The sequence below is a fragment of the Pteropus medius genome, unplaced genomic scaffold, assembly GCF_902729225.1.
Source record: "Pteropus medius unplaced genomic scaffold, Ma_sr-lr_union100, whole genome shotgun sequence".
NCBI classification, from domain to species: Eukaryota; Metazoa; Chordata; class Mammalia; order Chiroptera; family Pteropodidae; genus Pteropus; species Pteropus medius.
In genome coordinates, this window is record NW_024342469.1 from 3574275 (window position 1) to 3596872 (window position 22598).

At 57.0% G+C, this 22598-nt stretch overlaps 1 protein-coding gene across 5 annotated transcripts in view; it reads right to left on the minus strand.

Annotated features, from left to right (window-relative positions):
* Nucleotides 1–574: 574 nt before the first annotated feature.
* The window catches only part of ARHGAP8 (Rho GTPase activating protein 8), a 49200-nt gene continuing 27176 nt past the window's right edge, over nucleotides 575–22598 (minus strand). For 4 of the 5 annotated variants that reach the window (XM_039863208.1, XM_039863210.1, XM_039863209.1 and 1 more), the window contains exons 6-13: nucleotides 21595–21681; nucleotides 18701–18799; nucleotides 17327–17437; nucleotides 6833–6906; nucleotides 4041–4118; nucleotides 3130–3258; nucleotides 1803–1906; nucleotides 578–1249 (exon numbers count right to left, since the gene is read on the minus strand). In XM_039863208.1, coding sequence (XP_039719142.1) covers nucleotides 956–1249; nucleotides 1803–1906; nucleotides 3130–3258; nucleotides 4041–4118; nucleotides 6833–6906; nucleotides 17327–17437; nucleotides 18701–18799; nucleotides 21595–21681 — 976 coding nt within the window. In that variant the 3' untranslated portion in view covers nucleotides 578–955. Of the gene's footprint in view, nucleotides 1250–1802; nucleotides 1907–3129; nucleotides 3259–4040; nucleotides 4119–6832; nucleotides 6907–17326; nucleotides 17438–18700; nucleotides 18800–21594; nucleotides 21682–22598 lie in introns of all 5 variants that reach the window. The other variant, XM_039863207.1, reaches the window with a different exon arrangement.

The following is a 22598-nucleotide window of genomic DNA, read 5'->3' on the forward strand; positions in this document are numbered from 1 at the left end:
GGAAGAGGGGTGTCACTTATGCCCCCTCAAGCCCCAACCAAGCCCCAACCAAGAATACCTCCCCGGCTGGGCTGCTGCGAAGCTTCAGAGGCAGTGGGGAAGGTCCTTCTGCACCCAGCACATTGCAGGGACCTGGCAGAGGGTGGCAGCAGTCTCTTGGCCGGCCTGTGGCCCTCCACCCCGCTGTCATCATCCTCTGACCCCTGCAGGAGAGACCCACCTGGGCCCCATCCCACCCACCCTGAGGACACCGAGCTGCCCTCACGCAGGAAGAAGGATTCCTTGGGCAGGTCCCCCGTCCCAGCTCCATCTCCTCTGCTCTGAAACTTAATCGGATCGGTGTCATTACTCATCTTGCGGCCCTCGGGAGGGCCGACGGCTCTACCAGCCTAATCTTCCGTCTTACCTGCAGCCACCCCCTTTGCCAAATAACTTCACAGAGCCCGCCCATGGTGACCCTGGCCTTGGCCATGAGACTGGCTTTGGCCAACAGGGCAGGAGCACATAAGACAGCAACCAAAGCTAAGAAACCACCTGCACTGCTGCCTGCTCCCGGCCTGCATCGTGGGGCCACGCCCGTTCGGCCCCTCAGAGCGAAATGCGACACTTGCGGGAGAGCTGTCTCCCCAGCAGCCCCGATGGGACCAGAACCGCCCAGCCGACCCACTGGCTGGCGAGCTAGAACAAACAGCTGCATCACGGCAGCTGAAGATGCCGAACACGAGGGCCCAGCCCATAAATTCCCATTGTCAGTTACGCCTCATCGGGTTCAAACAGATTCAAACAGATCCATCATCTTATCCCAGCCCACAGCTCAGGAACAACGGGCAAGGGCCAAAGACCCAGGACCGCAGAACTGTCACCGGGAGGGTCCCTGGAAGTTCATTTAATGCCCAGCTTACAAAACCACGACGCGCACACAGATGGAGCGACCTCAGCGTGACATTTCCAGCTCTCACGGAGTCTCCCGGCCTGGGCTGGGGGACGGAGGCACGGTAGGCACAGCGAGGCCTCCGGCCGAGGGGCCGCCCTGCTCTCCCGGCCCGGCCAAGCCGGCGCCCAGCTCCCCGCGGGCGTCCTGGGCGCTGAAGACCTTCCCGTGGTGCTCGATCAGCAGCTCGGTGAACAGGTTCAGCGGCACGAGGGAGCTCAGGGAAGCCGCCCCCTGGGACGGCCAGATTAAGTTCAGCCCAAAGACGCAGGCCAGGCTGGAGCTGTTCATTCTGTTAAAAATGCTCTCCCGGGACACCTGGGGGACACACGCGAGACAAGGGGAGTGACCTGCGGGTCCACGCTGGGCTGGGAGCCACCTGTGCTGCCGCCTCCCTGCTCTGGGCCTCAGTTTCCCGGCTCTGCCCTTCTCCTTCTGGGAACCCTCGGCACCCCCGAGTCCACTTCCGCTCCGGAGGACCCAGGCCCCATGGGGCGGGGGTGGGCTCTCGCACAGCAGACACGAGCTTGGCCTCTGGCGTCACCCAGCCAGATGACTCGGGGACACGGCCCCTCTCTCCAGGACTCGCCTCGCTCAGGAGACGACGTGGGAGCAGAGGCCCCAATCAAGAAGGTCACGGGCAATAACAAAGGACAGCCAGGGGCGGGAGTGGCAGGGGCGGGCACGGTCGCCCCTGCCCGGCGGCACCGAGGGCTTCTCAGTGGAGTCGCTGTCCGTCAGGCCTTGGACAAGGTCCTTGGGGACCAGAGAGTGGCGTTCCCAGGCTGAGGGAGGGTGGGACCCCAGACCCTGGCCTGTGTGGGCATGGACATGGGCGAGCCCCCCCGGGCACCCTGCTTTATCCACTCACCTCGTGCAGGAAGCCCACGAGGTAGCCAAGGACGGCACAATTGTGTTCCGGAAGGCCCTGCAGGATCTGGCGGCAGTAGGCCACCCGCAGGCTGCTCTCCACACCTGCGATGGCACGAGGGTCCCTCCTGAGCCCTTCCCGAGCGGCAGGCAAGGGTGTAGGGAGGACAGATGGTCCCGCTGTGGGACCCAGAGCTCCCACTTACTCCTGGCCGTGGGGTGTTCTCAGCAACACCCCCTTCTGTGAGTGAGGCTCCCTTCTCCACGCCCTATAGCCCCTCCCTCGGCAAACGACAGCCCGGGGGCCAAATGGCCTGTTTCTGTCAATAAAGCTTTATTGGCACAGAGTCACGCCCACCCACTCACATTTTACCCGTGGCTGCTTTTGCATTAACGGCAGAGTTGAGTCTGGCCCATGAAGTCTAAAACATTTACCATCGGGCCCTTTACAGAAGAAGCGTAAAGACTAACTTAACGCTTCTCAGCGTTTGATTCTCAGCAGCTCAGGTCCCCATGCCCACGGAGGGCCCGAATGTGGCTGTGCCAGGCTCTGAGATCCCCTGTTCCCTCATAACTACACCCCTGCCGAGCTCTGTAGATCCCAAGTCTAAACGCAACGATCAACAAGCATCCCCCCAAGCGTCCCCCGCAGAGGCACATGCACGCGTGCGTGCGTGCACACACACTCACGCCCCAGTCCTCCGGCGCGCTAACCCGTCCCCCGCCCCAAACCTGGCACAGGGTGTGAACACGGTGTGCTTTGTAAACACAGCCACTGCTGAAAGACACAAAATGCCCTACTGTGAATGTTCTTGCTGGCTTTTTAATAAAAACCGTTCACTAACTCAAGCTGTTGGGTAATTTGAACGGACAAGAAGTTCCCGTGAAACGAATATTTGAATATTTCCAAGGAACCAACGAGCTCGGGGTCCGCCTTGTCTTAGATCTCGGCTTTCTCGCCTCACCCCATCTTTCTAAGAATTATGGTCCCAGAGCTGATCTCAGTGCAGGGTCCACCCCCATACCCACCAGGGTCCCTTTGAGAAAAAGCACTCGTTGGTGACTTGGAGGGACCAGCTCACTGTCACTCACAAAGCCACCGTGTACAGAGCACTTACTCTGCCAGGAGCCACGCCCCACATGCCCTTGGCCACCCTGCCACCCGGCCCGCTGTGGCTGACAACCCTACCCTGCCATGGACACTGGTGGCCTGGCTGAGGCCGGCAGGGGTCCAGGAGGGGGCAGCCCCTCTCCTGGCCTGCAGTGCCAGACAGCAGCAGGAGGCCAGCAGCCCCCCACCCCTAGCCTGGCCCTTGGCTGGTACTTACTGGTGATCCCGAGGACTTGCTCATAGGCCTCGAAGGTCAACAGTGGCTGGGGCAGCTCTCGCAGGAAGGTCTTCAGGATGGTGGCAGGGACGTGGATGTCCCCATAGTCGTCAAAGTTGACGGGCTTCCCTGGACACAAGGCACCGGATGCCTAAGAGGCGACCCTGGGCTGGGATTCCTGCTCCCACACGGGCCCTGGTGCCTGATGGCCTTAAACCGCCCAAGGGGAAGAGCCTCGGGCTGCGGCCACACGTCTGGGGGTGACTGCCTCTCCCGGAAACAGGGGTGCTGTCGCCCACCCTCTGCTCTCCAGGGCGCCTGGCGAGGCTGGTGAGTGCTACTGAGTTCCCGCCTAGGATCCAGTGCTCTGAGGTCAGCGCCCCAGCTGTCACCGTCCCCAGTGCCCAGCACACGGGGCTGAGAAGGGCCAGCCCACAGCGTCCAGTGCCGCCCGTCACTTGATGAGTGAACCATGACCGTGGGAAGGACAAGAGCGTGTGCAGTAGAGGGGAAGCCTTGTAGTGAGCTAACTGTTTTGCCAGCGTCACTGTGGCAGGCTCAGCTCTGACACCGGGTCCCCCTGCCTGCAGGTTGAACACGGGCAGCTGAGGCAGCCGAACACGGGCGCCGAGCCGGCCAGGGGAGCTGCCTGATGGAGACCCCACGAAACAACTGCCTACGCTTCCAACCACCTGTCTGCCCGGCTCGAGTGTGTCTAAGAAACCCTGAGGGCAGGATGGCATCGAGCAGCCACCAGCCCCGGGAGGCTGGGGGTCTGGGCACAGGACCACCTGGGGAGTGGGGGACGGGAGAGTTCTGCTGCCTCGGGTGTCCGGGCTCCGAGGCCCTGGAGGGCTGTGTGGCTGGCCGGGAGGGAGGCTCAGGTGAGGGGCCGGCGGGAGCCGACTCACCCTGGTTGTACAGCCGCTGGATCTCGCTGACGGTCTGGACACTGGCTGATCTTCGGAAGAGGCCCTCCGAGCGGAGCCCTGCAGGGAAGGAGCCCCCGAGTGTCCCACAGGTCCCCACACATCGGGATTCTCAGGCATTCTATGACCCCTCCTGCCCGTGCATCGCCTGTCTGTGGCTGGCAGAGAACTCCCTCCAATCCAGCTCATTTGTCCCCTCACTATCCACTGCCACTACCTTTACTCATTCCTCTCAATTTAAACTTTCCCACATTCCCCAGTCCCCCCGATGGCTCACCTGTGTGGCCCCCAGGGGGGGAGACTAGGAAGAGACTGACACTAAGTCAGACGCACTGGGATCCAGGCCAACTCTGCCCTGCCCAGCTGTGTGACCTTGGAGGACGAACTTAGCCTCTCTGAGCTCGGCTGCCCTGTCTGCGGAGTAAGGCCTGGAGCCCCTGCCTCCGATGGCTGCAGTGAGGGTGGATGGGATAATGCATAGCACGTGCCAGGCACGTAGGACGCCTCCAAGCGGGCTGCTTCCCTTTCCTTCCACGAATGTCTAGAGCTGACCTGTCCGATATGGCACCCTCAGGGTGATTTACAGTTAATTAAAATAAAATGAAAAATCTAGTCACCCAACGCACAAGCCATGTGTTAAGTGCTCTGTTGAGCTATTGCCACAGAGGGCTAGAGGCTTCCATTTTGGACGGCGCGGATGTAGAACACCTCCAAGTCCCGTGGGCGCCCATGCCCTCCCTCCCCCTCTCCCAATCTCTCCCCGTTCTGAAACTGAATGAATTCGACATATAAATCTAACTCTGATCAGCTCCTGTGGGGAGCCCTTCCCTGTCCTCATCGACCACAGGACGGCTGCCCCCGGGCCCTCACCACGGACCCACGCTGTCCGGCCACCACGGCGTCACTCTCCTGCCCCGCTGCCACCGTCGGCCTCCAGCCATGCTCCTTCTACCCTCAGCCTTTCCACGCGCTCTCGCCCTCCGCCTGGGGGACCGGTCCCTCTCTGCTTTTGCTGACTGACTGTAGCAGGCAGAATTCTGAGATGGCCCCCAGATTCCTGGACCCTGGGGTACACACACCTTCTCCTAAGTAGCCAGTCAAACACTCATCTAGGTGCCGCAGTGAAGGAACTTTGCAGGTGGAAGTCAGGTCCAAGGCAGCTGACCTTAAAATAGGGAGATGATCTTGGGTGGGCCTCACCTAATCAGGTGAGCTTTAAAAAATGGACCAGATTCCTCCATGCAGGAGGAAGCTGGAGCATGGAAGCAGGAGTTCAACACCTGGAAAGGTCTCTATTGATAGAGGGGGTCATGTGGGACAGAGAGGCCCGTGGCTAACAGCCAGCCAGGAAACAGGCAGCTCGGGACTACAAGGGTGAAGAACTGGATTCGGTTCCCCTGACCTCTAGGACCAGCTCGTCCCTGCCGGGCGAGTCCGTGGTTGTCCCAGTGCATCTAGACTAAGGAAAACGTACCGGCGACCCCCCGGGAGCCCGGGAGGTCAGGCCATGTGCTGCGGCCAGTGTGGCAAGCCCAGTGCCCGGACCAGGGGGTGTCCAGCGAGCATGTGTTTAATGCACATATTCATTCGACAAATATATACTGAGCTCCCACTTGGGCTGTTTTTCCTTTTTCTTTCTTTTAAATATGAATAAAGGAATTGATACATTAAAACGAGAGACTCCCTTCCGCATGTTCTGACTTAGGTCTTAGGCGCTATCTTTTGTCCATTCCTGAAACATGTAACAGAAAGGGAAGTGTGACAAATGACATCTGGTCCAAGTAGAGACAACTCCAAATGACAATCAGATCCTCCGGCTACACGGACACTGTCTCACTGAGCTTATAAGATTAGAACATGCAGTTCCTGGGGCACAGTGGGTGACAGACACCAGGGACCCCAGCAGTGATGTATACACCCCCCGATTCCTACTTCCTGTCTGATGAATATACCCCGTGGCTCTGTAGCACCTGCCCCTGGCTCCGGCAGGTGGCCACCCCTCCTTGGCAGTTGCTCTTCTTCTCATCAGAACAGGGGTCCCCAATCCCCAAACCGCAGACCAGTACTGGTCCATGGCCTGTTAGGAACCAGGCCGCACAGCAGGAGGTGAGCGGAGGGGGAGAGAGCGAAGCTTCATCCGTATTCACAGCCGCTCCCCAGCGCCAGCATCACCGCCTCAGCTCCGCCTCAGATCCTCAGGCGTTAGATTCTCATCGGAACACCGGGCCCTGGTGCCACGCAGGTCGGGGACCACTGCGTTAGGGTGAAAGCAGCCTCCACACACCCTCCCTGTGGGGCTGAGCTCTAGCCTTGGGGGTCCGGGAACAGCCACATGGCTTAGCCCCTCAAAGCCACCCACCCCGCAGGCGGTGGCATCTGCAGACCAAGCTCATCTATCGTGTCTAGGCTTCCCTTCTATGGAGGGCTTTATATGTGTCGTCTCACTGAGGCCCCACAGCAACCCCGTGAGTCAGGCATTGTTATTAACCCGGTTAACAACAAGTGAGGAAACAGGCCCAGAGAAGGGGAGAGACTGGCTGAAGGTCACACAGCCAGCACACAGTGGCGCCAGGATCCAAACCCAGACAGTCAGGGGCCACGGCCCGCAGCTGGAGCCGCTGTGCCTAAGCCCAGCCCATCCTGGTCACCCGCTCTGCACGGGTTCCCGCTCCTCCAGGTCCCCGGCCTGGGGGTGCTCAGCACCCACAACAGACCTCCCAGGGAGGGGCACCTGGCAGCTCTCAGGTCCCCTGGCTGGAGCCGCTCTCACTTACCTCTCTCTCTCAGGTATGTCACTGTGAACCTCAGCACAGGGGGGATGAGTTCACCTTGATTTTTGTCTTTGAGGCTGAGGGGAGAGAAGAGAAAGCAAACGTTCTCACCTGGGCGTGATGGGTGACCGCGACGACCTCAGAACTCTGGCCCTCTCTCCACTTCCGTGAGAACACAGGGCTGAGGAGCCCTGCAGGGAGAGAGGGCTACAGCCTCGGACCTCAGGAAGCAGGTGGTCTGGCGGCCCAAAGAGAGGCAGAAATAACAGAAACGATAAAGCAGCCCCCAAGGGCTCCAGCAGAGACGCACACGGTGCAGGGGAGAGCTGGGGCTGGGGGAGGCTTCGCATAGGGCAACTGAGCTGGGCTTGGAGGGGTGAGTAGGAGCCTCAGAGGACAAGAGAGAAGGGCATTCCAGACAGAGGGAAACACACACAGGGGAAGGCCCAGGGCGTGAGAGGGTTTGGTCATGAGGGCAGAACCAGTGGACCAGGCTTGGATGCTGATCACTCTAGAAACGTGCTTGATGAGGACCCAGTACATTGCCTCAGATGGGCTGTTAACACTCAGCCTCCTACTGTGCTAATGTGATAGATTCGCAGGAGGAAACTTTGAATACGTACAAATATAAAAGAGAGGCCCTCCCAGACACACACACACACACGCATGCACACACATGCATGCACACACACATGCGCACGCACGCACACACACGCGTGCGCACACACGCACACACGCACATACACTCCCCACCCCAGCTGGCAGAATCGGGATCTGAAGCCAGAGCCACCTACTGTGCCACCTGGGCTTCTGCCTCACGTTTTTCTCTTCCTTCATCTGCTGAATTTTTTTTTTTTTTTTTTTGCCCTTGAAGTGGCATCTTTGAGACTGTGCTGTATCGAGGGAAAAGGACTCGTAAGTCAGACATACCTGGCTGGAGTCCCACTTTGCCACTTTTTTGCAGAGAAGAACATGTATTTTGCTATTCTCGGGCCGGGTGTTCTTTGAACTTCAGTTAGGTTAACTTGGTGGACTGTGTCGTTGGTGTGCTCTGAGCTGCTTATCTTCTGTCTGTTCTATCAGTTATTTACAGCAGGGTACTGAAGTCTCCTATTAGAATTGTGCGTCTCTTTCTTCCTTCAGTCCTACCAGGTTTTGCTTCATGTATTTTAAAGCCGTTACCAGTCCATAAATTCGTAGGATTACTGTCTTCTTCATTGCGATAAAATGTCCCTCCCTATCCCTGGTCTTACTGCTGCTTCTGAAGATGCTTCGAAGCCACTGCCACTTGCGCTTTGTCGGCGGCCGCATGGTACATCTTCTGCATCCTTTTATTTTTACTCTGTAGCATCGTGTATATTTTTATATTTTAAACGTCAGCGAGATCTTTTTTTAATCGAATCCGACCATCTCTGTCTTTTAATTGAAATGTTTATGCCGCTTATATTTAATGAAATGATCCCTATGGTTGGGTTTAAACCTACCATCTTGCTAAGTGTTCTTTTTTTCTCTCTTCTCTCTCTTGACTTTGTTTTGTGGATTAACCGAGTATATTTTAGGATTCCGTTTTATCCCCATTAATAGATGAGGCGTATCTCTTTATTTGCCTATTTTTTACAATGCATATATTTAACGCAGTACGGTCTACTTCCAAATAATATCATATTACTTTACTTATAGTGGCAGCACCTTACGAGACAACTTCCACCCTCCGGCCCCACCCGCTGTATTGTATTACCCATTGCACAGTCCTCCGACGTGTTATAAACCGTCACTATTTTGTTATTGTTTTTGTTTAAACAGCCACTTTACTATCAAAAGCAGTCTCAAAGTCAGAAAAATAATTCGTTTTCTATTTATTCATATAGTGACCATGTCCGGCATTCTTCGTTCCTTTGCGAGGATCCAGATGTCCACGTGGCATCATTTTTCTTCTGTCTGATGAATTTCTCTTGACATTGCTCATAGCGTAGGTCCGCTGGAAATAAATCCTCTCAGCCTTCGTTTATCTGAAAAAGTGTTGACTCTGCATTCATTTTTGAAAGATTTTTGTTAGGTATACGGTCTTAGGTTGACAATTTTTTTTCCTTGATAAGCAAGATGTGAACTTAAACGACTCGAGATAGTGTTCGGTCGTCGACTGGTTCGCATCTTTCCAGCGAGACACCTGATGCCCCTTTTCTTTGCCCCGCTGCGTGTTGTGTCCCTTTTTTCTGTTTAACTTTTCTCTTTGTCACCGGTTTTGAGCCATTTGATCATGATGTTCCTTGGTGTAGTTTTCGTCACATTTCTCATGCTTGTGGTTCATTGAGTTCCTCGGATCTGTGGGTTTCTAGTTATTACCGAAACTGGAAACATTTTTGCCATCAATTCTCTAAATATTTGTTTGCATTCTCCTTTCTGGGACTCCAATTATACATACACTAGACTATAATATGAATATTATGTCATAGATTAGTCTTTTTTTCCTCTTATGCTTCATTTGGGATCATTTTCCGGCTGCGTCTTTAAGTCCTTTACTTCTGCAATGCCTAATCTGCTAATCCCGCCCACTGTGTTTTTCATGTTAGTAATTACATTTTTCACCTCTAGAAGTTCCACTTAGTTTCTTTTCGAAGTCACTTTTCATCATGTTTGTGTTTACTACCACCTTCTTGAACATATGGGTCACATTTGTAATAACAATTTTAATGTTTTGTCTGCAAATTCCATCATCACTGTCATTTCTCGATGTGATGGTTCATTTTACGTGTCAACTAGACTGGCTCACGGGGCCCCAGCTATTTGGCCAACCAGTATTCTGGGTGTGTTTATGAGGGTGATTCTGGATGAGATTAACGTCTGAATCGGGAGGCCGAGTAAAGCAGACTGCCCTCCCTAATGTGGGTGGGCCCCGCCTAATCTGTTGAAGGCATGAATAGAATGAAGAGCCTGGTAAGGGAGAATCAGCTCTTTCTGCCTGTCTTCGAGCTGGGACATCAGTTTTCTCTCGCCTTTGGACCCTAACTCAGACTGGAAGCCACTCCACAGGCTCTCCTGAGTCTCCAGCTCGCCGACTGCTGCCACGGAGACTTCTCAGCTTCCATAACCATGTGAGCCAATTCCTCATAACAGATCTTCCACTGGTTCTGAGGATTTGGCTAGGTTCTGGCTAGAGAACCTAGATTAATACCCGGGGCCGTTTCCGTTTGCCGAGTTTTCTGCTGGGTGCAGATCAGGTCTCCCTGCTCCTGACTTGCTACTTTTCTCTGGGGATTTCACGTCGTTGGTTGTGGGTTTTATTGTATTTCTCTGAATGGAGATGAACCTTGTTCTGTCTTTCATTGAGTCACTTGGAAGTTTCCATAGGAACCTCTTGCCGGAAGTCCCAAGCTGCCCTGTAGGGAGTGTGGCCACCCTGTAATGTCAGGCTGGGAGCCTTGGACCCTCCTGACCAGGCACCAGCTGGACACCACTGAATGACCTCTCCCGACACCACGCAGAAGGAACTTGACTGGCTGATCTTCACCTAAATACCAGGCCCAAACACATCAGGACATGTAACGAAATGGCTGTTGTTTGAAGCAGCTGGGGGGATTTGCGACTCAGCTCTAGGGAACAGGAAAACGTGGTCAGAGTGGACAGACCAAGTGGACAGAGCCGGGACTCAGACCCTTGAATTTGAGCCTAGCATGTGTGCTCTTGTATATTACCTATTTAATTTCCATTGTAATTTTATTAGCCCAAATTAGAGATCAGAGATGGACGCTGGGAAAGGCTAGGTGACCAGCTCCAGGTCCTACAGCTGAGAGGTGGCAGAGCTGGAGGCGAGGCTGGCTTTGAATCGAATCTGCATTCTTTCTGCAGAGACCCATCGGGTGGGCATTGCAGCAAGTCTGCTTTTCATGTTATTCCAAGAGGACTCAAACATTTGGTCACCTGAACAACAATTCACACTTCATCAGCAGCGACGATAGGACTTTGCACGTCCCACTCTCGACGCAAAATTGGGTTTCCTGGTGGTTTCTCTTCTGCTGAAGCCGCGTGGCTGGGATGCCAAACAATGATCCGGTGGCGAAGGGGCCCTGCGGGCTGTCACCACCTCCGTGGGGCTGTGCTGCCACAGGAATGTGGGCCGGACGCTCCCCGCCCTTCCTGGACTTGGCTTCCCGTGGACCCCTCGACGAAAGAGGAGGCGGCCTGGTTCTCAAGCAGTGTCCTGGCGGTCTCCTCTCTGTGTCCCTGGGGAAGGAGTGTGATGGACAGGTCATCTTCTCCCAGGATGCTCCAAAGCTGTGGGCTCTTTTCCTCCTCCGTTTCCTGTGGGAGCCAGACGGACCCATGCAAGTCCCGGGCCTGCCCTGAGCTGGGTGACCCTCGGCCTGTCTCTGAGCCTCCCTGGCCTCGGTTTCCCCATCTAGAAAGCAGGCCAGCTGACGACCCCCTTGCAAGGAGCTGCAAATATTCAACGGCAAAGGATGCAAAAGGCTTTGTTAAGCTCTAAGTCAAAGGCGCCGACAGTTACAATCATTGCAATGCCGAGAGACTTCCGGGCCAAACACAGGCGGCCCATTTCACAGAGGGAGAAATGGGCCCGGCGGGTTGCGGTGACTTGTCCAGTGTCACACAGCAAGGGAGCACAGGTCCTTTGATTCCAAAGCCTGGGCAGGTTACTGTCCCCAGGAGGGGGCCTGACTGAGACCTATTGAACAGGCTGGACCCTGATGACCTATGACCACTGTGGCTGTTAAAAGACCCCTGTGCCTACAGCTTAGGTGACATTTTGTGTTTGAAAAGCAGACTTCCGGAACAGGAAGGGGCCTGAGAGATCATGAGAAACTGAAAGCCCAGAAGGGGAGGGTTTGCCCCCAAGGTCGCAGGGCTCCCGGCCAGGCATGCCCCCCTCTGCCGTGCACTCAGGAAGCACTGACATCCAGCCTGTGCCTCTCGCAGCAAACCACTGAGCAGGGGCCCTGGCATCAAATTACTGCTCTCAGCGGAGCAGGAACCACACTTCGGATTTCTCCTCCCCTCCCTTCCCCTACTTGCCGGCTCGGAGAGGGGCTTGTTCAAGGCTGACAGAGTCCGTGCAGAGAATGACAATTGCTCCAGGGGACTCCAAGTTCCTATGCCCCTGACTGGGTGGGGACACCCAGGGCGGCAGCAGCAGCAGACCTGCACACGCCAGGTCCCTCCTGCGCATCTCCGTGTGTGCGGGCCAGGGTCAGGTCCCCGTGAGGATGCATGGACTGTGTTAAACCCACATCCTGGAGGACAGGGGACTCTTGGAGGCACAGTGCAACTCACTGGTCAGCACAGTGCACTCCGGGCCAGCTGTCCATTCCCAGGAGGGCACTGGGACTCCTGGCACATAATTCTTGCTCGGACCCCTTCCCTTCCCCTGCGAGATGTGCTTTGAGTGATTCAGAGCATGTTCTTTCTCTGGTTTTTCGTGCAAGAAATGCACAGCAAAGGAGAGGTTGTGGCTTTTTAAAAACAGTGGTAACGGAGAGGAAGGAAGGGTGACATGAAGTTACAGAGCTGACGGGGACAGCGGAGCAGGCCCGCCTCGCGGGGCACCCAGGCTTTCCCCGGCCCTCCGCGGTGGCCATTCGCCTCACGTCCGCTCCCAGTTTCTGAAACAGGGTGGGTGGCTGCAGCTCACATCGCTGATCTGCAACGGTCTCAGTCACCAAGCCAGCCGGGAAGGCCTGGGTGGTGACAGACCTGGGCAGCGCACTGAACATCACGGGAAGTGCCGCATGGTGAGGGCCTGGTGCGAACCGCTAGGTCCGCTGACTTCGTCACGGTGCCCGCGATTTTATGGAGAACGAAACTGAGACGCAGGCTGACTGTTTCATCTGGAGTCACGCGGCCTGGGGTTCAAACGAAGGACTCCCCAGCCCGTGCTCCTGCGGCAGTCCACGGGCTCACGCTCTGAGGCGGGGGTTTAAGGCATGCAGTGGGGGTGCTGGCGGGTCCCAGGCCCAGGCCCAGGAATGCTGGAACCCACTTCGGCACAGCGGGCCCTCTGTGGGAGGCGAATGAGGAATAAGGAAGTTTGTGTCATCAGCTAGACCGGCCCCCGAAACTCTAACGGGGGGTTCTGGCAAGTCAGGCTGGCACACGACTCAGAACCGAGCCTAAGGAGGTCCAGTCCCCACCCCCGCGGCTGCTCCCACATGGCAGCATCTCACGCTCGCTACACAGCCACCTGGGGCGGGAGACCGAAGACCCCGAGCACACGGGGAAAGAGAAAAGAAAGGAGACACACCCTTCGCCTCTTCGCTCGCAAAAGCAGAGAGCTGGGACCTGCGGCTCTGGGAGAGAAGCAGAGGCTAACACACCACGTGGTCCCGCTCGCTAATGAACACAGCATCTCTGAATCCACCGCCATCAGATCGTTAACGGAAGAGGGCCAAAACGAGCACTGAAAACTAGAACACATCACCTAAAGAAATTCAGAAGCTCTTTCAGAAAAGACATCCTGCATTCGTGGATTCAAAGGCGTAACATTGTTAAGATGGCAATACTCCCCAGATTCATCTACAGAGACAGCACAATCCCTATTGAAACCCCAGCTGCCTTTCACAGAAACTGACAAGCGGATTCTAAAATTAAAATGGAAATTCAAGGGACCCAGAATAGCCAAAACCATCTTGGAAAAAACAAAAAAAAACAAAAACAAAGTTGGAAGACTGACACTTCCGATTTCAAAACTTACTAAAAGCTTCAGTGATATAGTGTGGTATTGGCACATAGATCAATGGAATAGAATTGAGAGTCCAGAAATAAACCCTCACATTATGGTCAATTAGTTTTTAACAAGGGTGCCAAGGCAATTCAATGGCGGAAAAGAGTCTTTTCGACACATGGTCCCCATGGTATGGAGGCATCCGGGAAGGCTTCCTGGAGGAGGGACCTATGAAGGAGGCATGAGAGCGGGTGACGTGCTGGGCAGCAGGAACGGGCTCGCTTGGTCTGCACAGCCTGTTATTAAGCCCTGGTGGCCCGGAGGGCGAGGAGGGCAGGGTTTCAACTCCAGACTGGGGTGGCTAACTTGACTTCCCAAAGCTACAAAGTGTCAGGGCTGGGATGTGACCTGCTTCCTCTCCCCGATCCTAAGGGGCCTCCCCTCCCCACGAGACCGCAGGCGCCCAGATAGGACTGTACTAAATGCACGTTTACGTTTCTGTCTTCCCACTTTGGGGACGGCAAGCCAGTCTCTGACTTCCCCTTAATGTATTAACTTAATTAGCTTACGCTAAGGTGATAATGTTCTGTCATGTGCTCTTGAACTTAACTCAGCAAATTAACATTTGTGAACAGGATTTGGTTATGAATTTTAATGACTTGCATTCATTCATAGTCCAAGCAAATTACCTACTTGGCGCTTTATTTAATATGTTTATCGCCGTTTTATTACGGTCATTCGCAATGAAGCGGCATAAAATATTAATTCAAAGAGGCAACCTCATGGGTTCTCTCAAAGTGGCACGCGCAGAAGTTTTTGAAGGTTGTCCAATGGACCTCATCATTCCCTAAAGATATAATAAACTGATTTTCACAGCGACGGCCGGTCCCGAAAGAGGAATGGGCCACGGCCTTTATAAAGGGCATTTCTAATATCTGCCTTCGATCTGCTAGCTGACAGCCCCAGAGTTCAAATGCTGCGTCAGGACATCCTGAAAGGCAACTGTCAAAACAGAGGCCACCGAGGCCCCTGGTGAACCTCACAAACACTAACAACGCCTCCCCCCACCCCGAAGTGCACTCAGGTAGATGGTGTCAGAAATCTGTGAGTTGGGTGAGTTTCTGGCTTTTCATTTTCAAGGTTTCACTAGACAATAAGTACACCGGAGTGGTTCTGAATAAGACGGCCGGCTCAAAAGGCACTGTTTGCGGCGTCAGGCTAAGGGGCTGATGATGGAAAAGCCAGTGGCCAAGGACCCTGGCTATCAAGGTACACCTGGAGCAGCAGAACCTCAGGACCGGCCAGAAGCTCAGAGGCTGACGACAGAAGCCTCAGAATCAGGTAGAACGGTCGCAGATGGCTTGAAAATCCCGAGTCTGCTGGCTGGGCCTCCCAGGGCCCCTGCTCGGACCGCCGAGTTCTCACGAGCGCCCCCAGCGGGGCCCGTGGTCACTGCGGCACGCCCCCCAGCCTGCCTTCCTGGGGTCACACCCATGCACCCACCTGAGAGGGCCTCGCCAGCTCTTTCACAGCCTCTAAGAAAGGAAAAGGAAGTGCTGTGTGGTGAACTTGTGTTCCAGATACATTTAGGGGAACACCCTATTTGAACATTTACCATATTCGCTAGGTGCTTGCAAAATGCTTCTTCAAGAGAACACGGTGTCTGGCTGCGGCGGGGGAGGGGCGAACGGTCGGGGGCTGGGCTCTTGCGGGAAGTCGGCGACCGGTGCCTCCGCGGCTCTAGCCCCATGTCGAGGGCTCCACAGCAGCACGTGGACAGTGCAGACCGGGTCTTGCATCTCAGAACGTTCTGAGAAACAACAGCCCATCCGCGGCTGCAGAGAACCCCGCCCCCCCACCTGCAGGCCAGGCCCCGCCCTCCTCGCTCCGGCTCCCGGCCCCTCCCAGCCCGCTCTCATCCCATGCCTGGAGGCACACTTGCCTGGCCCTGGGGACAAGGTTTTGGCACAGCCCCCTCCCCCACGCACCACACAACTACCCACTTCTCACTGCTCCATGTTCGTTTCCTGGGCCCACGGAAACTAATCACCACAAACAGGGTGATTCACAACAACACAAGTTCATTACCTCACGCTTCTGCAGGGCTCAGAGGTGTGAGATGGGTCAGTGGGGCTGTGTTCTTCCCGGGGGTCTTAGGGAGAATCTGCTCCCTGCGTTTGTCAGCTTCTAAGGTGGCTGCATTCCTTGGCTCATGGCATCGCAATAGCCCGACCTCTGCTTCCTGCTTCCGTCCTCACGTCTCCCGTGACTCTAGCCCTCCTGCCTCCCTCCTATAACGACCTTGAGATGACACTGGGCCACCTGGATGATCCAGAGTAACTCCCCATCCCAAGATCCTTAACCTCATCACACCTGCCAAGCCCCTTCTGCATGTAAGGAGACATATTCACAGGTTCCGGAAACAGGATGTGGACGACCTTGGGGTTCATTATTCTGCCCACCACACTCTCCTTCACTCGAGGCTGAGAAGAAAGATAGGGGTCCCCAGGGCCGTGCTTGTCTCCGCTGCAGCCCCACAGCACATCAGAGAGGACAACGAAGAGCCCCCGCACTCACATGCCTCAGAAAGGACAGGGGACAGGTACGGGGTGGCAGGTAAGTGTCCCCCAACCCTGTGGCCCAGACGCCTCTCATTTCTCAACATTTCACAGTGTTTTATCCAGCATGGAACTCAGTATCAGATTTTTACGTAAGAAAATCGCATGCAAGTTCCCGACAAGAAACGACTAATTTAGGTGGAACAGAGCATACTGCTCTCGGGGTCCACCACCACCCTTCCGGCTCTGGTGTCCTGCACGTCGCACAGATCGGACCCAATCGCCCCACGTGGCTGTGGGATGAAGCCTCATCCTTGTCATCCGTCACTCCAGGTGCCTCGGTGCCTGGCCTACTGCCAGAAGCAGAGCAGGACAGGGGCTCACGGCCGAATGGGGGGAACCAGCCGGAGAGACTCCCCGGGGCAGCCTGCTCGGACTGGGGCTGCAATGGAGGGGGCCTGTGTGCCATCTGCGGCCTCAGTGAAGGCTTCCTGGAGGAGGTGCCACTGAGATGAGTCTTAAAAGAGAAGTTGGCCTGGATGGGTGGTCCAGAATCCTTTACGAGGAATCGTTAAAGGTTAAAGATCATATCATCCAACTCATTCGTTTCAGAAATAAGGAAGCAAGCTGAGAGAGGGAGGGAGTTCAAGGTCATGCGGCTAAGAGCAGTCAGGAAGGACGGTGTATGCCGCAGGACGACGGTCCCTAAATCACAGCAGCTGAGCCCGACAGAAGTGACTTCTCACTGGTGCCCTGTGTCTGGCGTGGATGTCGGCGGGAGGCCACTGCGGTCACACAGGGGTGCAGGCTGGCAAGGCGCCATCCCAGCCCGGCCCCCGTCACCGTGAGAGGCAAACTGCACACCAGCTCCTACGCTCCCCACCGACGTGACCGTGCCAGGCCCACTCCTGTCCCGCGGGCCCGAGCATGGCCCGGGGCCACGCTTCACTTCCAAGGTGGTGGGGAGCATCTGGCCCTGGCCCGGGGGTCGGGAGCCAGAACCGCCTGTGAGCGGCAGCGGTGAAAGCTAGGGTCAGAACCCCAGGTCCCTAGCCGTCTGCCCACGGCTGGGTCCCCTGCCCGCGGACGCACAGACACGCGCAGCGGCGGGAGCTCGGCCTCGATGACAAGCTCGTGCTTCCGTTCTCCCACAGGGTCAGGCTCGGCTACTGGAGGTGAAATTCTGGGGGAAACGTCCCCGCACACAGAAGCGTTCCCCGGTCCCCCGGAAGAAACCAGAGCGGGCCTCGTCCCGGGCTCACTTACTATTGCAGACTGACGCCAAACTGCTGGGTGGGCAGAGGGGGCCGCGGTGGTGGCGTCTTGGCGGGGGGGAGCGGCCTGCCCCTTTGCAGGTCCTGCAGCTTCTCGTCATACCTGTGGGCACAGCAGAAGCCCAGCTCTCACCTGGCAGGGGAGCAGCCTCGGCCATGAGGGGCCGTCTCCGGGAGCTGTCTGTGGCCCAAACGCCCCACGAATGTCTGCAGGATGCCCTGCCCCGGTGTCTCATCCTTTGGGGCCCACGAGGCACACCGCCCTCTGTCTGTCTCTTACACACACACACACACACACACACACACACAGTCCCCCATTGCTATGGGTGCTCACACAAAAGGCAGGAAGGATGGTCTAAGCTCTGTCAAATGTCCAGTCGCTCCTGCCAAGCCCTGGCCAACATGTCACCCCTGTGTGTCTGCATAGGGACTTCCCTCTGCTGAAAACAGCCTTCCCTGGCCTGATACAGCCAACTGTCCCCTTGAAACTCACTTCAGGAGTCACCTCCTCCTGGAAGCCTTCCAAGATATCCCCTCTCTACTTGTCCCCTCCTCGGCTGTGTTCAGCGCCCCCCGCAGCCCCTGTCGTCACTGCCTGGTGGTCCCCACTCCCTGGGAGGGTCCTGAGGGCAGGGCACGCAGCTCTATCTCCCTAGCACCGCAGTACCCTGGTGCCCAGAGGGAGCTGGACATCTCCATTTCCTTGTAAGCCTGCATCCTCACCTGCAGGCAGCCTGGTGAGTGCCCTGCTCCCTCAGAGGGGCTCCCCAGAGAGGGCGATGCAACGGGCAGAGGGTACCCAGGCAGGGTCAGAGGCTGGCTGGACTGGGCCCTGCCCTGCGCTGGCTGTAAGGCCTGGGCCGCCACACAGCTTCTTGGGCTCCTTCTGCCCCCCGCCCTGCATGAGAGACCATGGGAGGGGGGCACCAGTGCCGTGTGAAACAGAGCCGCAGACACACCTCAGGCTTTTGGCAAAAGCCACCAGATGGGCTGTTCCCCGGGGCACGGGGACACGCCTGAGACCATTTCATCCACACACCCGAGAAACACCCCTAATTTTGCTCAAAAGCCAAAACGCTAAACACCAAAGCAGCCAATGGCAGTGACCACTACGGTTCTTCTTTTAAACCCATTTTGCAACAGGGGGCGAGAAAACGCCAAGTCCGTGCCCGCGACCCCCCTCGGCCTTGCTTCTCTGAGTCAGGCGCCCGCATCTTTCCTGCGCATCCTTGTGGATGCCGCCGGTTTTCGAGCGGGATCCGGCCGGCCCGCTGGCAAGAAAGGCTTCGACATGCACGGGACGGGACCGAGACCGGCGGGGACACACAGGCGTGGTCTGCGCTGCTCGGAACGGGGTCCGACTCACCGCAGAACTTCCGGGGGGATGACCAGCTGGTCGCATTTGAGGTGTTCACGGAGCTCACTCAGATGGTTGAAATAGGTGACTTTTTTCCCAAACTTGTGACTGAACAAGAAAAAGCAAGAGAGTAAAAACGATTAGGCGGCAGTGGAGAGGCCAGGCACCGGGGCGGGGCATCAGGAGACCGGAGGATGCTGGCATTTTCCACAGTGAGAAACCAGCTGCCGACAGGACTTAGAACCAGATACAACGGGCGCCTCGCACGTCCTGCTTTCATAAGGTCTCGGATGCAGCAAACACCCTGGAGAGTCTCATCTGCATAAAAATAAATACCTGCCTCCAGTTTCCATCTGATGTGAATTTGCATAGACACAGGCGATGGCCTGGGGGCCGGCGGGCCGAGGGGGTGGAGAGGGCAGCCCAGAGCAGACGCAGCTTCCCACACGGGATCCCCTCTCTCTGGGAGGGTCCCCTGAGGGCAGGGACCACGTCCGAGTCCTCTGGGGTTGCTCTCCAGGGCAGTGTCACTCGCTCGGGGACCACAGTGGGGTGAGCGTGGCTGCAAGGCCAGACTTAGCTCTGGCCGAATCGACTCACCCACCTTGTGGGGCCTCAGTGTCCCTCTGAAAACGAGGCGTCTCCCTCCTAAGTGAGACTATGTACGTGACTGGTCCACTGTCCGACGCCTGGCAGACGTCACTACCCACGTCCACCGCTATCAACGAGCCTCGGTTCCTCGTGCTGCGAGGTGGGGACACAATGGTGAGAAGCGCTCGGCCAGCGCCCGCAGTGGTCACCACCTACTCGTTTCCACGGCTTCGCTGAAGTTAACCGATTTACGCAAAGCGGCACGTGGTTCACGTCCACGACTGGACTCGTGTGTACAGCACGACGGCACCTCCGCACCCAGGTGACAGCGTTCCGTCACCTCCTCGTGTCCCCTCTGCTTTCGTGTGTGTGCAGAGGACAGTTAGCACGGGACGTGCCCTCTTAGACGACTTCCTGGCCCGTGACACCGTGTGGCTACCGCAGGCTTTATCCGTCCACGTTTTTAGAAGCTCCTCATCCTGCGAAACCCAAACTGCGCTGGTCCATCCCGAGCCCGCTAGAGCCCAGAGCCGCCCGAGGCCCAGCCACGCACACTGGCTCCCCCTAGTGGATGAGGGGGACTCAGACAGGGTGCCAGACCCCCAGCCACCAGCCCTGAGGGACCGAGGGGGGCCTTGCCACGGAAGATGGGACAGGCGTTGGCTTCGGAGCTGCGGGGAAGCCCCTCATGCCAACGCGAGGGTCCCCTTCGTTCTTCTCCCCGTGTTTCCGGTGCCTGTCTCCGGCCGACCAGCAGGGCTGGGCACCAGTGTCCGCAGATGCAAGCGGGACCCTGCTTCCTGCCTCTCACACCCCCGAAAGAGCCTTGGGGCAGCTCGCCCAGGGACCCCAAGGCAGGTCTGTGGTGTGTGCCAGGCCCCAGCCCCAGAGGGCCTGAGTCGGGGGGTGGGCCAGGCCCCCGGGGCCCTCCCCCATCATATGCACCCCCTGCATCTTCAGATGGACTCCAGGGCCCCTGACCCCAATTCCTGTGGGCCTCTCCTGGCTCCTGCTCATGTCTGGGCCTGAGGCAGGGTAAGGGGCAGCACCACACGGGCTGGAGGTGGAATCCCAGCCGAGCCCTTAGTGCCGTGTGACCTCGGGCAAGCTCCACAACCTCTCTGAGCGCCAACCTCCTCCTCTGCTCCGGAATAGGGAAAGCACAGCTGACTTCGCAGGACTGTTCTGGGGCGCCTGGCACATAAGGCACATAAGCCACCATGATTACATTAATCACACGAGCACAACAGGACATTTCTAAACACCAGCAGCCAACACCGAGCATCTGTTGGCAGATCGTTCTAGACGCTCCATGGCTGTGACGTCGGCGAACATTATAACAAGAGAATGACTGGAGCAGCGTCGCCAGCCACACGGGGAAACCGAGGCAGGGCGCGAGGGCGTCTCTTGCCCTGGGTCTCGGGCAGTCAGGGACAGCGCGGAGTCGAGCCCAGGTGGTCTGGCTCCGGCATCTCCACATCCTCTAGGCCGTGTTGCAAACACAGCAAGAACGAGCGTTTTTGTTTTTGTTTTTCAAGAACGTTAGAGGTCTCTAGAACTCAGAGGTTTTACAGAGCAGATGCCAGCACCAATCGACAGGACATCTGAAGGTCCTTTGGGCAGTCGGGTCACCAGGACTGGCACCAGCGTGCTGGTCCTGGTCAAATGACAAAACAGATGGACGAACTGCCCCCTCCCCAGTGGGCGTGAGTCTGTGATCCCGGCGCCCAGGTGGAGACTGGCAGAGGTTCCAGTCAAATGAACGAGCGCTCTGGCCACCCAAATCTCTCCCCTCCTCAACGGGCGCCGAGTGACCCGTTCCAGGAGTTCCCCAGCAGAGCCTGCGGACAGGAGACCCACGTGTGACCCCAGGCCTGACACTCTGATGACGTGCCACCTCCTAAAGTGACTTCCATTCTCCATCGGACATAAGCCTTCCACGACCTCCCGACCTGACTCGAGGGTCGGGCAGGGTTTATTAACAGGGAGGGCATCTCAGAGCACCCCACGAGGCCGCCCCCAAAGTGGCGATTCTACCAGGCCCACCACCGCCTGGAAAACGCGCCCGCTCGCGCCTGCTCGCTTCTGCAGGGCTCGGGACTCTGTGTGCTGAGTGGGTGGCACTGGGTTCCTCTACTGTCACCTCACACCACGAGACATGCCAGGAATTTCCTCCTCGAGTCCCAGAGTGGTCCAGAGCACAGAGGGGGCTCGAAAGTGGGGGTGGGCCTCAGAGAGCAATCTGGGAATTATGGGGTACGGGTGTGCACGCTCGTGTGCGCGTGTGAGCGTGGGTATGCATGCCCGTGTACCTGATCAGCGGTTTGAAGACGTTCCACAGGGCTTTGATGAAGCTGGTGGGGTGCACGACATAGAGGGCCTTCAGGTTCTTCTTGTACCTGGGAGAGAAGGCAAGGTGACTTCAGAGCACGAGATGCGGCCACACGCCCCGCACCGAAGGACCGCCTCGGCCGCGGGCCTCAGAACCTTCGCCAGAGCCGATTAAAGGGCACAGAACCAAACTTAGAAAGGGTTCAAACTCAGGAAAACCAGGACTCCGCCCACCGCCGCCCCCAGGCGTGCACACGGCATTTTACGGTTTGCGAGACTGGAGCCCCCACTCACACTGGGGCCGGGGGCAGGGGACGCGTACTGGGGGGCAATGTGGCAACAGCTCTCAAAATGTAAACTTCACAGACACCTTCACCCCCCCCTCTCTGCTAGGAATTGATCCGGGGTGAACAGGCAGCTCATGGTCTGCTCACAGCAGGCTGTGGGGTGGGGCCATAGGGTGCCAACAGTGGGGCGCTAGGCACCCACTTAAAAACAAGGTGCCTCTTCACTTGCCTCCCTCCCTCCTTCCCGAATAATTCAGTCCGAAGACATCAGGCTGAACGGAGGCAGCTGGCATCCACCCAGGGTGGGGACAGAGGCAGCTGGGCACGTTGGGGCAGAGAGGGCCAGCGGGGTGGCCGTGGGGCCGGCGTCAAGCCAGGCCCAGCTTGCCACCTGCTTCTGCACTGCCCGGAAGCTCAGAAGGGCTTTCATTTTCATAGGGTTGGAAAAAATTAAAATAATAGTTCACGGCACGGCGTGTGAAAATGGTGTGCGGTTCGCACGTCAGCGTCCAGAAATGCTCTTCTACGAGAACACGGTTCCACCTGTTTCTTTGTGTGTGGTCAGCGGCTGGGCAGGTGTGACAAAAACCTAACTGGAGTCCTGACTGTCAGGCCCTGTGAGAACGCGTGCGTCCACCCTGCCCTACCGACAACGCTGGACAGAGCTCCTGGCCCTGAAAGAAGGTGACCCCACTTAC